At 40.1% G+C, this 11,939-nt stretch overlaps 1 protein-coding gene and 1 pseudogene across 2 annotated transcripts; one reads left to right on the top strand and one right to left on the bottom strand.

Moving 5' to 3' along the window:
- The first annotated feature begins 1,412 nt into the window (after positions 1 to 1,412).
- On the top strand, positions 1,413 to 9,351 carry LOC149009381 (ultraviolet-B receptor UVR8-like). Of its 2 annotated transcripts, XM_089161059.1 has the most exons (8): positions 1,413 to 1,664; positions 3,705 to 3,776; positions 5,291 to 5,362; positions 5,537 to 5,655; positions 7,241 to 7,326; positions 7,443 to 7,495; positions 7,844 to 7,961; positions 8,055 to 8,129. In XM_089161059.1, the coding sequence occupies exons 1-7, from the start codon at positions 1,500 to 1,502 to the stop codon at positions 7,955 to 7,957; spliced, it is 681 nt and encodes a 226-aa protein (XP_089017185.1). In that variant the 5' UTR covers positions 1,413 to 1,499; the 3' UTR covers positions 7,958 to 7,961; positions 8,055 to 8,129. The 2 variants fall into 2 exon arrangements, with proteins under 2 accessions (XP_089017185.1, XP_089017186.1); XM_089161060.1 differs by lacking the exon at positions 7,844 to 7,961 and having other exon boundaries at positions 1,416 to 1,664; positions 8,055 to 9,351.
- Positions 8,663 to 10,718, bottom strand: LOC149009380 (putative receptor-like protein kinase At1g11050 pseudogene; annotated as a pseudogene).
- Positions 10,719 to 11,939: the final 1,221 nt, after the last annotated feature.

Below are 11,939 nucleotides of genomic sequence, written 5' to 3'. Positions count from 1 at the left end.
CTTACTTGATTTCTTAGGATTCCTTTGCGAGTTATAAAAGGTAAGGATGGTTATTTCCTTAATTACATAGATAGCATGAATCTAGTTTCTATATTTGAATATCATAGATATGATTCCTAAATTAGATTCTTACAATGATATACTACTTGTTGCATAACTTTGATTACGGTAGCATTACTTATTCATATTAAATTGATTCATGTATGATTTACTTACCAATGTTATAAAAGTGATTGTAATTATTGATTTCTTTCCATATATGAAGTTACCATATATGTGATGATATGAATTGATGCATGTGTATGCTTAAGTATGGTTTGGAAAGGAGAGGTGTCCTTTTGACACTTCATTCTTGGACTACTACGGGAATATTATGGGATGTTTCCGGAGATGCCCTCTGGACACCTTCCTAAAGCTGTTGGATGACATATCTAGGATTGTCTAGTAGTGTTTGGCTAGGATGTCCTGTTATGTCGGACCCTAATCGGAGGGGTATTGAGACCGAACGACCCGTGGTAGCAATGGGGATTCATGGGCGCTCAAGACCGGTAACCAACCCGTGAGAGGACAGGGAATCACATTGTGGGGGCCATTTATTGGTAGGGTTGCATATGGTTAGACTTGGGCTCACGGGCGCTTAAGACCGGTAACCAACCCGTGAGAGGACGTGAGAGCTTCCCGTTTACCATATGTGGATGATCAATAGGGTTGGTGAGTCCGTGGTCGGGGACTATGAGGACTCTAGTGTGAAGGATACCGGAAAGGATCGTCGGGGACGAGGAATGGACGTATCTGGATCGACTTGATGTAACTAAGTAGAAGACTTGCATTTGGCTAGGTTTTACCACGACATGCGCCGGTACTTATACCAAATGGTTGTGAGAGAGTGTGTTGACTTAACCCCCTGCCATGGTTTGTCTCGAGGGATGAAGGACCCATTACCAATCGGCTGCTCAAGACCGGTGAAATGATCCGTGAGAGAATCCAAGATATCTTAAATGGTTGAGGATGTGAGTGGACTTTCCTAAAGAAGTACGGTGCTATGACTTAAAGCATGTCCGCAATAGAGACCAGCATACATAGAGTTAGATTCATTCATTCATTGCTTGTCTCATATCATATTGCATTTATGTTTGTTACGGAATCCTGCCATTTATGTTATTATGGATTTTTAAGCGCCTTCTTTGAGTTTCTTTGAAACTCATTCCTTTATTGTACAATGTTGTTAGACTATCCTGCCAGTGCGAGTACTATGACGGTCCCTATGAAGAAGCGCAAGGCGAAGAGGCATATCTCCGGGGAAGGTGATTGCGGTTACCACAATTACTCACGAAGATCCCGCAGTAAAGTATTTTCCATGATTTAGTTAAACTAATGTGGCATTTGATGCTCTACTTCCACAATTCCACCATGCCTTGTATATTTTAGTTCATTACAGAATTTAAATCTTGAAGTCCTTCTGTTAAGGTTGTTATTTTTTGTGTTTTTTGGGACAGAAAATGGTTCTGGTTGCATGCGGATGGCGGCATACAATATCTGTTTCTTCTTCTGGGGTTTTATATACCTATGGATGGAGCAAATATGGTCAACTGGGACATGGTGACTTTAAGGATCACCTTGTTCCTCAACAGGTGGAAGCTTTGCATGGTGATTTCATTTCTCAGGTCACCTCTTGTTCTCATCCTGCATAATTTTCAGCCCATTTCATCTTAATTGACACCCAGAAGGGATTTAGATTTCTTGGGTTGATAAAAGAAATACTTTCCTTTTAAGTAGCTGATGAAGTTGTAAAGATTGGGGTCAGTATCCATTTTGTTGACTTGGTAATTAATCCATTAATTATTTCCTCTGTGGTCCTTAAGTTGCATCTGTTATCATTGTTGTTTCTTTTCTTTTCTTTCTTTTTCCTGCCCATAGTAAAGGGTGGGGGAGAAGGTAATGGCAAGGAGGTTGATCTCTTGGGAGTATGGGCTTTAGGAGCATCACATCTCACCAACTGTGCTGGGCAGTGGTTGATTTTTGCAGTGTCTCTTTCTCTCCTGGTTTGAGTCAGAATTCAACTGCTTGGTTCCATTTGCTTTTTCTTAGACTTGAGGAGTTGCTGTTGTTGTTATTACATGCTATTTCCTGCATCCAGGACTTCTATTTGCAGTGAAATTCCTATTGTCATATATCATGGGGGAAGGGTAGAAAGTGCCTATCCATATGAGTCCCCCTCCCCCCCCCCCTCTCTCTCTCTCTCTTTATGAGTAAATTCCCCATACATCCACTTAGTTATCTGACATTCCAATGAATACACTGTTTTTGACAATTATTCGTATTTCACTTATTCCCAGTCAATTAGCATTTCATGATTAGTGAATTGTGAAATTTAAAATTTACAATCTTAGTGACCAAATACCCTTGATAATTTACTATGCCAATGTGATTTATATTTCCTTGATTAAGTTACTTTTTCCCCTTATTTCCAGTCCCATGATCAATTCCTATTTTCCATGCCTTGAAAGAAAAAAAAAATCTTAATTTGCCAATCTAAATCTAATTTGCAAATCTAGCTAGTCTGACAGTGGGAAGATTGAGGAAGTGAATGCTGGATTGAACCTGTAAAATCAAATAACTGAACAGTTACTGTGTCCCAGCAGGGTTCCGAAGGAACAGTCCCCCATTCAAAGAAATAAATCATGAAACAAAGTCTAAGAACCAGCAAAAGCTGAATAACTGAATCTTTAGATGCATTGGTGAAGGTGGTGGTTTGTGGTTGTTTTGTCATTTGTTGACTATTATGGTGGGCAGGCAGTGGCTTTTCAGCAGCGGTTGAAACTCAGACAATGGAGCACTTGCTGCCACCTCCAAGATCCGACTGAGTGGCATCTCAGACCACATAGTAGCACCCTCCTTGAAAAGCAGTGCTGCATTACTTGTACTTGTTCTCATTTCACCAACTAGACAAGCATCTCTCTAGGGATATGCTTTGCTTTTCCTTTTAACTTGGCTTTGTGATTTGTTTCTCTTACTGTTTGTCAGAACTTCAGAACTTGAATCTTGATTAGTTTAAATCCTTTATGGTTTAAAGCAGTGAGAAACAAATTATCTCTGATTAACCAAGGCTTTTTAGCAGCACAGTCATCTCCCAATTCTGGCTAGAAAATCCAGACATGGAAGATGCTACTGATGCAGCGTAAGCAGAACTCAGAGACCTGAGCAAGAAGATGGGTACAACAACCCTGTCGTTTAACTTATGTGTAAGGGCTTTTAGTTGACCACTGATTTGGAGAATCCAACTTTCTATACACAGGTATTTTAGTTATGATACGTTTTCTACCAAGTACCAACACCAATAACTTCAGGGAATACATAGTTAATTGCCAAAACACAGAGTATATTCACTTAATTGTCCGAAAACAGAGGAGATTTCCAAGTAATTTACTCCTTTTTTCCCCGTTGAAATATAAAATGCTTCAAAATCTTAAATAGTTTAAATAGTCTGTTGTTACATATCCAATGAATCGTAATTAACATTGTTTTACCGACAATAAGCTATTTGATATCTCCACTTTGATGGCAGTAAGAAATATTTCATGGGCTACTCTGATGTTTTAGTATATACTGTTAAATATGTGGAATATTTTCCCTTTTTGTACTAATATTGTTCATTGATTTTCTGGAAATGGTTATTTATATTGCTAGGCTCAAAATATGTGCAGATATCTGGTGGTTGGCGCCACACGATGGCAGTAACATCCGATGGAAGACTTTATGGCTGGGGTTGGAATAAGGTTTGCACTTCTCATTTCTTGGTTATTTGTATCCAATTCACATTCTATACTGACAAAGTGTTGCATGATTCATTCATATCCAATATAATGCTTGGATACAGATAATTCATTTTGAAGGTTTATTTAGGACAGTCAACCATTCTGTGGTGACCTAGATTGGAACGACTTCCATTTCGTTATTTTATCTGTGTAGGATGAGCTAGTTGTATGGATTCTCCTGTGTCAAATTTCCATCAACACTGTTTTGCTGCAGTTTGCTACACCTTTTCTGGGCTCTCTCTCTCTCTCTCACAGACACACACAAAAGTACAATCATTACTCTTTAAACAGTAAGTAATAACAATTATGTAGTGTTTTATTTAATAAACTATAGACCGCTGTGGCTGTATTTTCTAATAAAAAGGACCCGTGCTTATTGGGGTCACTAGAGCAATCCAGACAAGAGAGACATGAATGCACACGAGTACACAAATGGATCCGAAGGTTTATAAGAGGCAGAGGGATGAAATAGTGTGTAATGCAAATCGCAAAGCAGTCAAGTTGTAGCGGTGTTCTCACCTCTGGCACATGCTTTGCATTGTAATGACACCGGGCATGCATCATTTTAACTATTTGATTTGCATTTGATCTTGAATGGCAGCTCTCCTAGTCTCCTCGGGTAAGGAGGGGACAAATGGAACAGGATGAATGGATACTGAAAGGAATCAGAACTGGCCTCTTGGAATTACACAACTGCTGTAGATTTTGAAATAACCTGAGTGGATGTAGAGCCACAGATTTTTTTTTTTTGGGGGGGGGGGGGCTGAATTTTCACATTTGATAAATTTTGCAGAATTGGGAATTTGAGATTGAAGTCCTGTCTTTTACTTCCAAAAACAATACTTTGATTTTTTTCTAGATGTACAAAAGGTACTATGCAAACACACGTCAAGTGCTCATTCAACGTTCATTGTTTGGAATTTGCAGATGTATTCTTACACATACCACCCCCGCAGCCCTACCATTCCTGAAAGAAAAAGAAAAAAAACCAATAGAACATGTGGGAGGTCAATTTTTCTTGTTTTAATGCAAGCATGATCCTATATTTGTTGGAGCACATGGTTATAGAATACATCATACAACTGTAGCTCAACAACAATTTTATAGTCTGTTAATAATACAAAAGATGTTGAAAGTTGATGCTTTGTTTAGAAAGATACGTTAAGAGCACTACTGTCTGTTTCATTAAATTCCAGAAGTATATCTTGATTTCCTGTAATTGTTTTTTATTTTGATTTATTGGAGCTTACATGGTGTGGAACTCTTTTCCTAGATCTTACTGGATCCTTTGTTAATGTTTTTGCTGTCAAGTGTCTGGGAACCTTCAAGTATTTTGACTATCCCAGGTCACATGCCAAGCCTCTTGGTTCTTTGCCTGATATGATTTCTCTGTGTAAACTGCTTCAGATGTCATATCTTACTGAAAGCTTCAGTTGTTGGTTGCTGCTAAGATTTCATCGCAATTTTGCTTACAGTTTGGACAGGTTGGTGTTGGTGATAATGATGACCATTGCTCTCCGGTGCAAGTGAAGTTTCCACTGGAACAGGCATATTCTTGTTTCCTTAGCTCTTTAGACTGACTGGAATAGCTCAATTTGCTACTCTCTCTGGTTGTATGAAGACTTCACTGCTTTTAGCTCTTTGTTTTAGGATTGCGTGCTTTGCTGAGAACATGTGTGTCTCACTGTAAATTTCTGAAATTTTGTTGGATTTGATTGCAGAAAGTAGTGCAAATATCTTGTGGATGGAGGCACACACTTGCTATGACAGAAAAACACAATTTGTATTCTTGGGGTAGGGGTACAAATGGACAACTTGGGCATGGTGACTCTATCGATCGGTAAATGTACTTTCTATGTTCAAAATTGGAGTGACCTTTTGATTGTTCATCACCATGCACATAGTGTTTGCCTGTTTAAGTTGTTTTATAATGGATGTTGGTCTCTTGATGTTTAGGTCAGGGCAAAGAGCTTTCCTTGTACAAGCTCTTTAGCAACTGCCAGACTGCATTGAATACTGACCCTTTAGATTCACTGCTTTGTTGATATAGAGCCAGTTTAAACTGAGATACCAATAATAATAATAGTGATGATGACAATTATTCTCCCTGTGATTTTTTTTCTTGGTATGGTAATTTTATTGAAGAAGAATAGGGGCAGGTCTCATGTGAAAAAATAGTAAGTACTTTCACCTTTCTTTGAAAAGTTTAGTTGGTGAACAGAACAAAAGCAGACTGGTTTTGCCAGCTTGAAACTTATGAAAAACTTTAAGATGAATTGAAAATGTATGAAAGAAAGCTTCAGCCATCTAGTAGTGGTGACAATTTTTTTTGGGGGTCATGGGGTGTGTTGAATTGGTGACAGAATTTTGTTGGAACTGATATTAGAAAACTTTAGGGAAACAGCAATTTTTTGTGAGGTTTTAGTTGGAGAATGAACTGAGACGTATAATATGAATCAGGAAAGTGAATTTTATTTTATTCTATCCAGGATGATGATTGTGAAGAGATTGCTTCGGTAATTGGTATCCTCTTATATTTTGGACCACTTGTAGGCTCACAAAGGCAGCTGGTTTGGTTTCTCCTTTTTCCTTCTTCTGCTGGGCATTGTGGAAGGGCTTCTTACCAGTTATTACATCGGAATGTTCTTTTAGAGAATCACTTGATGCCTGAAGTGTCAAGTGCACTTCGAGTATTAGAATAATGTTTAGTGCAATTGGGATGGATGAATAATCAGCCTGATGAGTGTTTTTCTTTCTCTGATCATTATTTTGGCCAAGATTCAAGCATCCTTAAAGATTAGATTTCAGTATTTGATGGGTGAGTCTTATTTTACTGATTTATTACATAAAACATTTTTTTTTGGTGGGTGGGTGGGTGGGGGGGGGGGGGGTCACTGTTAGTACAGATCATTTGTTGGTTTGATGGATTTTCTTTACTTTCAGTGGATTATAGCAAGTTGAATCTGTTGAATGTAAATATATATCCCATTAACCCAATATCTTTGTTCAGACCTTGAACCGTGCAGTTAACTTGTTTGCTTGGCATGCATATATGGGTTAGGACCAGGAATTAATGGAGAATTTGAACATTGTTTGTTCCTTCACTTTCCTTTAAGCATGAATATTTGGGAATCTCTATTATGTAATTAGCTGGGTTAGGACCAGGAATTAGTGGGTAATTGAAAATTGTTAGTACTTAGTTACTTCACTTTCATAGGCAGTTCTTTGTGTTTTAATTCACTGTTTTATGCTGAATGTAACCAAGTTATTTGTCCCCCTACACCCCCCCCCCCAAAAAAAAAAAATGAAAGAGAAAAAAGAAGAGTTCAGTGAAAAACCTGAGTTCCATCACTAACTGTTAATTTGGATATTAGTTGAACTGCATATAAGTTTCAAGTCACAGCATCTTATTATGGAAACTGCAGAAATATTCCCAAGATTATAGAGGCTTTGAGTGTTGATGGATCTAGTTGTCAATATATAGAATCATCGAGGGTTGAATCATTATCAGGTAATTCTCTGAAGGTTCATTGGCTATGCACATTCTGGCCTGAGCATTTGAAGTACTTTCCTTGGTATATGATCTCTCGCTGGGATTACTCACCTTCAGTGGTTCTATTTGAGCAGGGAAGGCTTGGGTTTCACCATCAGAGAGATATGCAATTGTTCCGGATGAAACAGTAAGTTTGTCCTTGCATTCATTCTTTTGGTTTCGGAGCAGTTGAAGAAGTTGTTATTTATATCATATAAATAGCTACAGGTCCTTCCATGAGGAACAGCAAAACATGATTTTTTTTTATCTGTCATGAATTGCCACATCAAAAACCTTGGGGGGGGGGGGGGGTCGGGTCCATGTGATATCCCTAGCACTTCCTCAAGTTTCAGCTTAAAACAAGCATGGGAAATGCCCTGAAAAGTGAGTCCGAAGTGATATGATTAAAGAAATGCTGATAGGTTCAAATATGTGGCATTTTTTAATTTAGGAAACTTTTAACTAATCTTTCTGCCACTTCTGGTGCTTGTTTTAGGCCGGAATTTTAACAGTGAGATGTTGGATTCTTTTGTCACATGGACCAACCCATTCCCCTTCAAGTTCTTGTGTGGCAGGGATAGATGAACTTGTGATGGTAGCAGTGTACTGACAAGGTTGCCATACATTGTGACCTTTGACAAGTGCATTTTTCTAGCAGGTGAGAATTAGAATGGTTAAGCAAACTTAACTCTATTTTGCGGATGCAGGGGCAAAAAGTGGCTCCAATCGGGGGCAATGTCACTGACATAAGTGTGCCAGGGAGTGATGGCAAACGGATGCGAATTTGAATCCTTGACTTGCCCAGAACGCTCAGAGCTCTCAGCTCCGTCTCTCCCCTGTAAATCCATGAACTTGAAAGAACTATAAGACAGTTTTCTATCCTAGCGGTTGAACGCTAAATCTCTGATATTGTTGCATGTGGTGCTATTTGTCTTCAAGCACTTCACTTGTGTGGTTTTTCTCTTTTGCTTCGTGGATATTCTGCAAATGCTGTGAGTGCACGGTAGGAGAATTCCAATTTCTTTAGAGTTTCTATTCCATGTGCCTTCGGAAACTTGCGAGCTTCAGGATTCAATAGTTCAGTATGAACTGGAATGGTTTTTAAGTTAAAATGAACGATTTGATAATTAATGGAAGACTTGCTTTACAGTCGTATATACATTTTTTCATGAATAAGAATGTACAATTTACATGAGAGGAAGGTCTTGCTCTGGAAAATTCTACCGACCTCAGAGCATTTCCTCCAAAAATAAAATAAAATGAATAATCCTCACTGCTGCTTTCTGATTAGGCTAAGAGAGTGTCCGTGTGCTGTTCAATGAGAATGATTAGCAAAAGGTGTTTCCATTACTGTAACACATTATAGGAATAACTGAAAGGCAGTGGCCTGTCTGGAATTGTTGGAACCTCAATATCTCCTTCCAGCATCCTCAGTGCATCCAAGATGGTAGGCCTTAGAACCACCAGAGCATGAGCACAGAGAATCCCAACCAGGACAAATCTCTCCATGACTGCCTTTGCGTTGGGATTTGCAGCATCTCCATCTTCCAGCATTGAACGATCCAAAGCTTCTTCTATTCTTCCTGACTTCACGAGTGTCCATGCCCACTCTGTAATCAGGAATTTCCTTGGTGAGTCAGAGGATGACAAGTCCAGTGCTTTCCTCCCACACATCATCTCTAATAGAACCACACTAAAGCTATAAACATCGCTTTTCTCGGTCAAATGGCCGTAGAGCGCATACTCTGGTGCCAAGTAGCCATATGTGCCGGCAACTCTGGTGGTAAGGTGAGAAAGCCCTTCTCTATTTTGTTTGGCAAGTCCGAAGTCTGCCACTCTAGCCCTCATATCTGCATCCAGCAGTATATTGGTGGCCTTAATGTCTCTGTGATATATTGCAGGCTTAATTCCATAGTGAAGGTAGGCAAGCCCTTTGGCCACATCCAAGATTATACTCTTCCTTTGAGGCCAACTTAGTGGCTGCGTCTTCATCATTCTACCAAACAGGTGATCTTCAAGGCTCCCATTTGGCATGAACTCATACAGCAAGTACCTCTGTCTGCCTCTCTCTACTTCGTCCTCTTCTGTAACGCAGCAGCCTCTGAGGGGTACTAGATTCCTGTGCTTCAGATTGCTGATGAGCTCAAGTTCATAGCAGAATTCTGCATCTCCTTGAAAATCTGATTCTGTGATCTTTTTCACAGCAACTGTAGTGCCATCTGATAAAGTCCCTTTATACACTACTCCAGACCCACCTTTCCCAATCAAGTTCTTCTCAGAAAAATCAGCTGTTGCCTTCTCAAGCTCGTCAATCTTGAACCAAATCGAGACATTGCTACGTCTCAACCGAAGCTTCGACCCCTTCTGCTCCTCTACATCGAGCTCGTCACTTGAATCGCCTTTCCCAAACCGACGCCACCAGATATAGAAACCCAACAAAAACGACATAAGTAGAACAGCCACGCCAGCACCAGTTAAGGCATACACAAGAGCGGATTGGTTCTCGCTACCTCCATCCACAGCAGATGCAATTGGAAGCCCAAAAATGCAGGACGCAGTGTCGCTGTGCTCAGGCCCGAATTTATTGACAACTCCACCGGCGTAGAGAACTGTGAAGTACCAGCAATCAGTAGCGTGAGATGTATTACCGTCGATAGCAATCAAATTGGCTTGAACTTTAAATCCCGCATTGACGCATGCATCACACTTAGTACCAGACAGATCAGAATGACATCCAAGATCCAGAGGTGTAGTGGTTCCAAGCTTGTTGATCCAGTCTTGCTTGGTTTCGATTCCTGCGCAGAGATGAGGAGCGATGACGAATCGCTCAGGGTTGCTGAAGCAGGAAGAAGCAAGGCCTGAAGGGAGAAAGAGGGAATCCAATTTGGATTGAAATTCACGAAGGCAAGCTACAGAGGTGTCGAGGTCTGGCAATTGGAAGAGAGAGGTGTCTTTGAGTCTCTGGGCAAAAGCAATTCCATAAACACTGAGAAGGGTTTGGCAGCAATGGCTGCTTGTTATGTCATTGCTCTTGCAGGCCGAGTCGTCCCATTGCATCGTCTGCACATAGTTCAAATCCATTGGACATGAACTGATGTTGGTGGCTGCAACTGAGACTGAATTTGCTGAGAGAAACAACATGATTTCCAAGAACAAGAAAACATACTGAAACCTCATCTCTGTTAGTCCCTCTGAGTATCACTACTTAAGATTAGCAAAACATTATATATCAAGAAGCCTTCTTGCCAAGCAATCCAGATGATGCAAGGAAGGAACATGGGAGAAAAGACGAATCTTCAGGGAAGAAACGACTACTGATAAGGACTCTCGGCAAGAAAAAGCGAAGCAGTTACCTTTTCTTCATTGTTTCATCGATGCTTCTGTCTTCTTTCCTCGCTCTCAAGGGCAAGCAAATGCTTGCACGGTTCATACTGCCACGTGGAGGATGACGGGATATGATAGGTGCTGCTGTTCCAGTGTTCCACCACACACTTGATGTGAGCTAAGTTGGGCAACCGTGAAGCCCACCAGATGAGCCCATACGATAGCCCAAATCCAACCACTAAAGTAAACGGTAAACCAACGGATCCATGTAAGTAAACGTCAAATATAGAAGCTTGTGCTTAAGGATGTTAGAAACAAAGTCACAGGAAACCACTCATCTTAACTAAGAAGTTAACACTGTCAACATCACAAGGACTTCTTTTTGGTGGGCGGTCAAAGTCTCATCCACGATACAGTTGACAACTTGACGTGTTGTTGGTGTGTGGGTTTGCGAGTCCGGATCTGCGACCCGTCGGAGGAGCACACCACCACAAAAAACAGGGGGCCCAAGGTGGTGATGGGAGGGTTTTTTTTTTTTTTTTTTAATTTTTTTTTACATTTTCAGTGGTGGGGCCCACCTTTTTTGTGGTGGAAAACCTGTCGGGGAGCACTCTCTGTGCTCCCCGTCGGGGGTGATGATCCGGATTCTGGGTTTGCAAGGTTGTGTGGATAGAAGCGAACCTCATGATACTCGAGGGAACTGATGAGGATGGTATAGGGCAGAAGCAGTTAATTATTTAGGGTCTGTTTGGTTACATGAGTTTGGAGATTTTAAATCTATAGATTTCAAATATCTAGAGATTTCAAATCTATGGAGTTATAATTTATAAAATTAGATGTTTGGTTGTGGAATGAAATATGTGGATTCATCCTATAAAACTATTTGATCGACGTGATTTTCGTGAATGTACAAATGTATAGCTTTTTTGAAATCTTTGGATTTCACCCCTTACCCATAAATCTACAAATTCATGTTTTTAGTGTAAAAATGTGAATCTAGAGATTTTTACAACCAAACGGGTATAATTCTTAGATTCATGTAACCAAACAGGCCCTTAGTCATGCTTTTGGTGGATCGGATCCTATCATCTGCTCAAATTTTAATATCTTAGCTGCTAGGTCCCTTAATTGGGAAGAACGCAACTTACTTATTCAACCATTCTCGATGGAAGAGATTAAGGGTGTGGTCTTTGCCGCTGATGACGACAGCTCTCTTGGTACAAACGGCTTTGGAGCTATTTTCTTTAAGAAGGCATGGTGTATTATTG

The sequence above is a fragment of the Hakea prostrata genome, chromosome 7, assembly GCF_041222555.1.
Source record: "Hakea prostrata isolate BN-2017 chromosome 7, UWA_Hpros_2, whole genome shotgun sequence".
Classification (NCBI taxonomy): Eukaryota; Viridiplantae; Streptophyta; class Magnoliopsida; order Proteales; family Proteaceae; genus Hakea; species Hakea prostrata.
This window is presented reverse-complemented; position numbering and strand designations above follow the sequence as displayed.

Coding starts and splice junctions, on each gene's coding strand:
- LOC149009381 (XM_089161059.1), top strand. CDS start 1,500: ATGGTTCTGGTTGCATGCGGATGGCGGCATACAATATCTGTTTCTTCT. Junction 3,777..5,290: donor ATGGCTGGGGTTGGAATAAG/GTTTGCACTTCT, acceptor TTTTGCTTACAG/TTTGGACAGGTTGGTGTTGG. Junction 5,656..7,240: donor CATGGTGACTCTATCGATCG/GTAAATGTACTT, acceptor TGGAAACTGCAG/AAATATTCCCAAGATTATAG.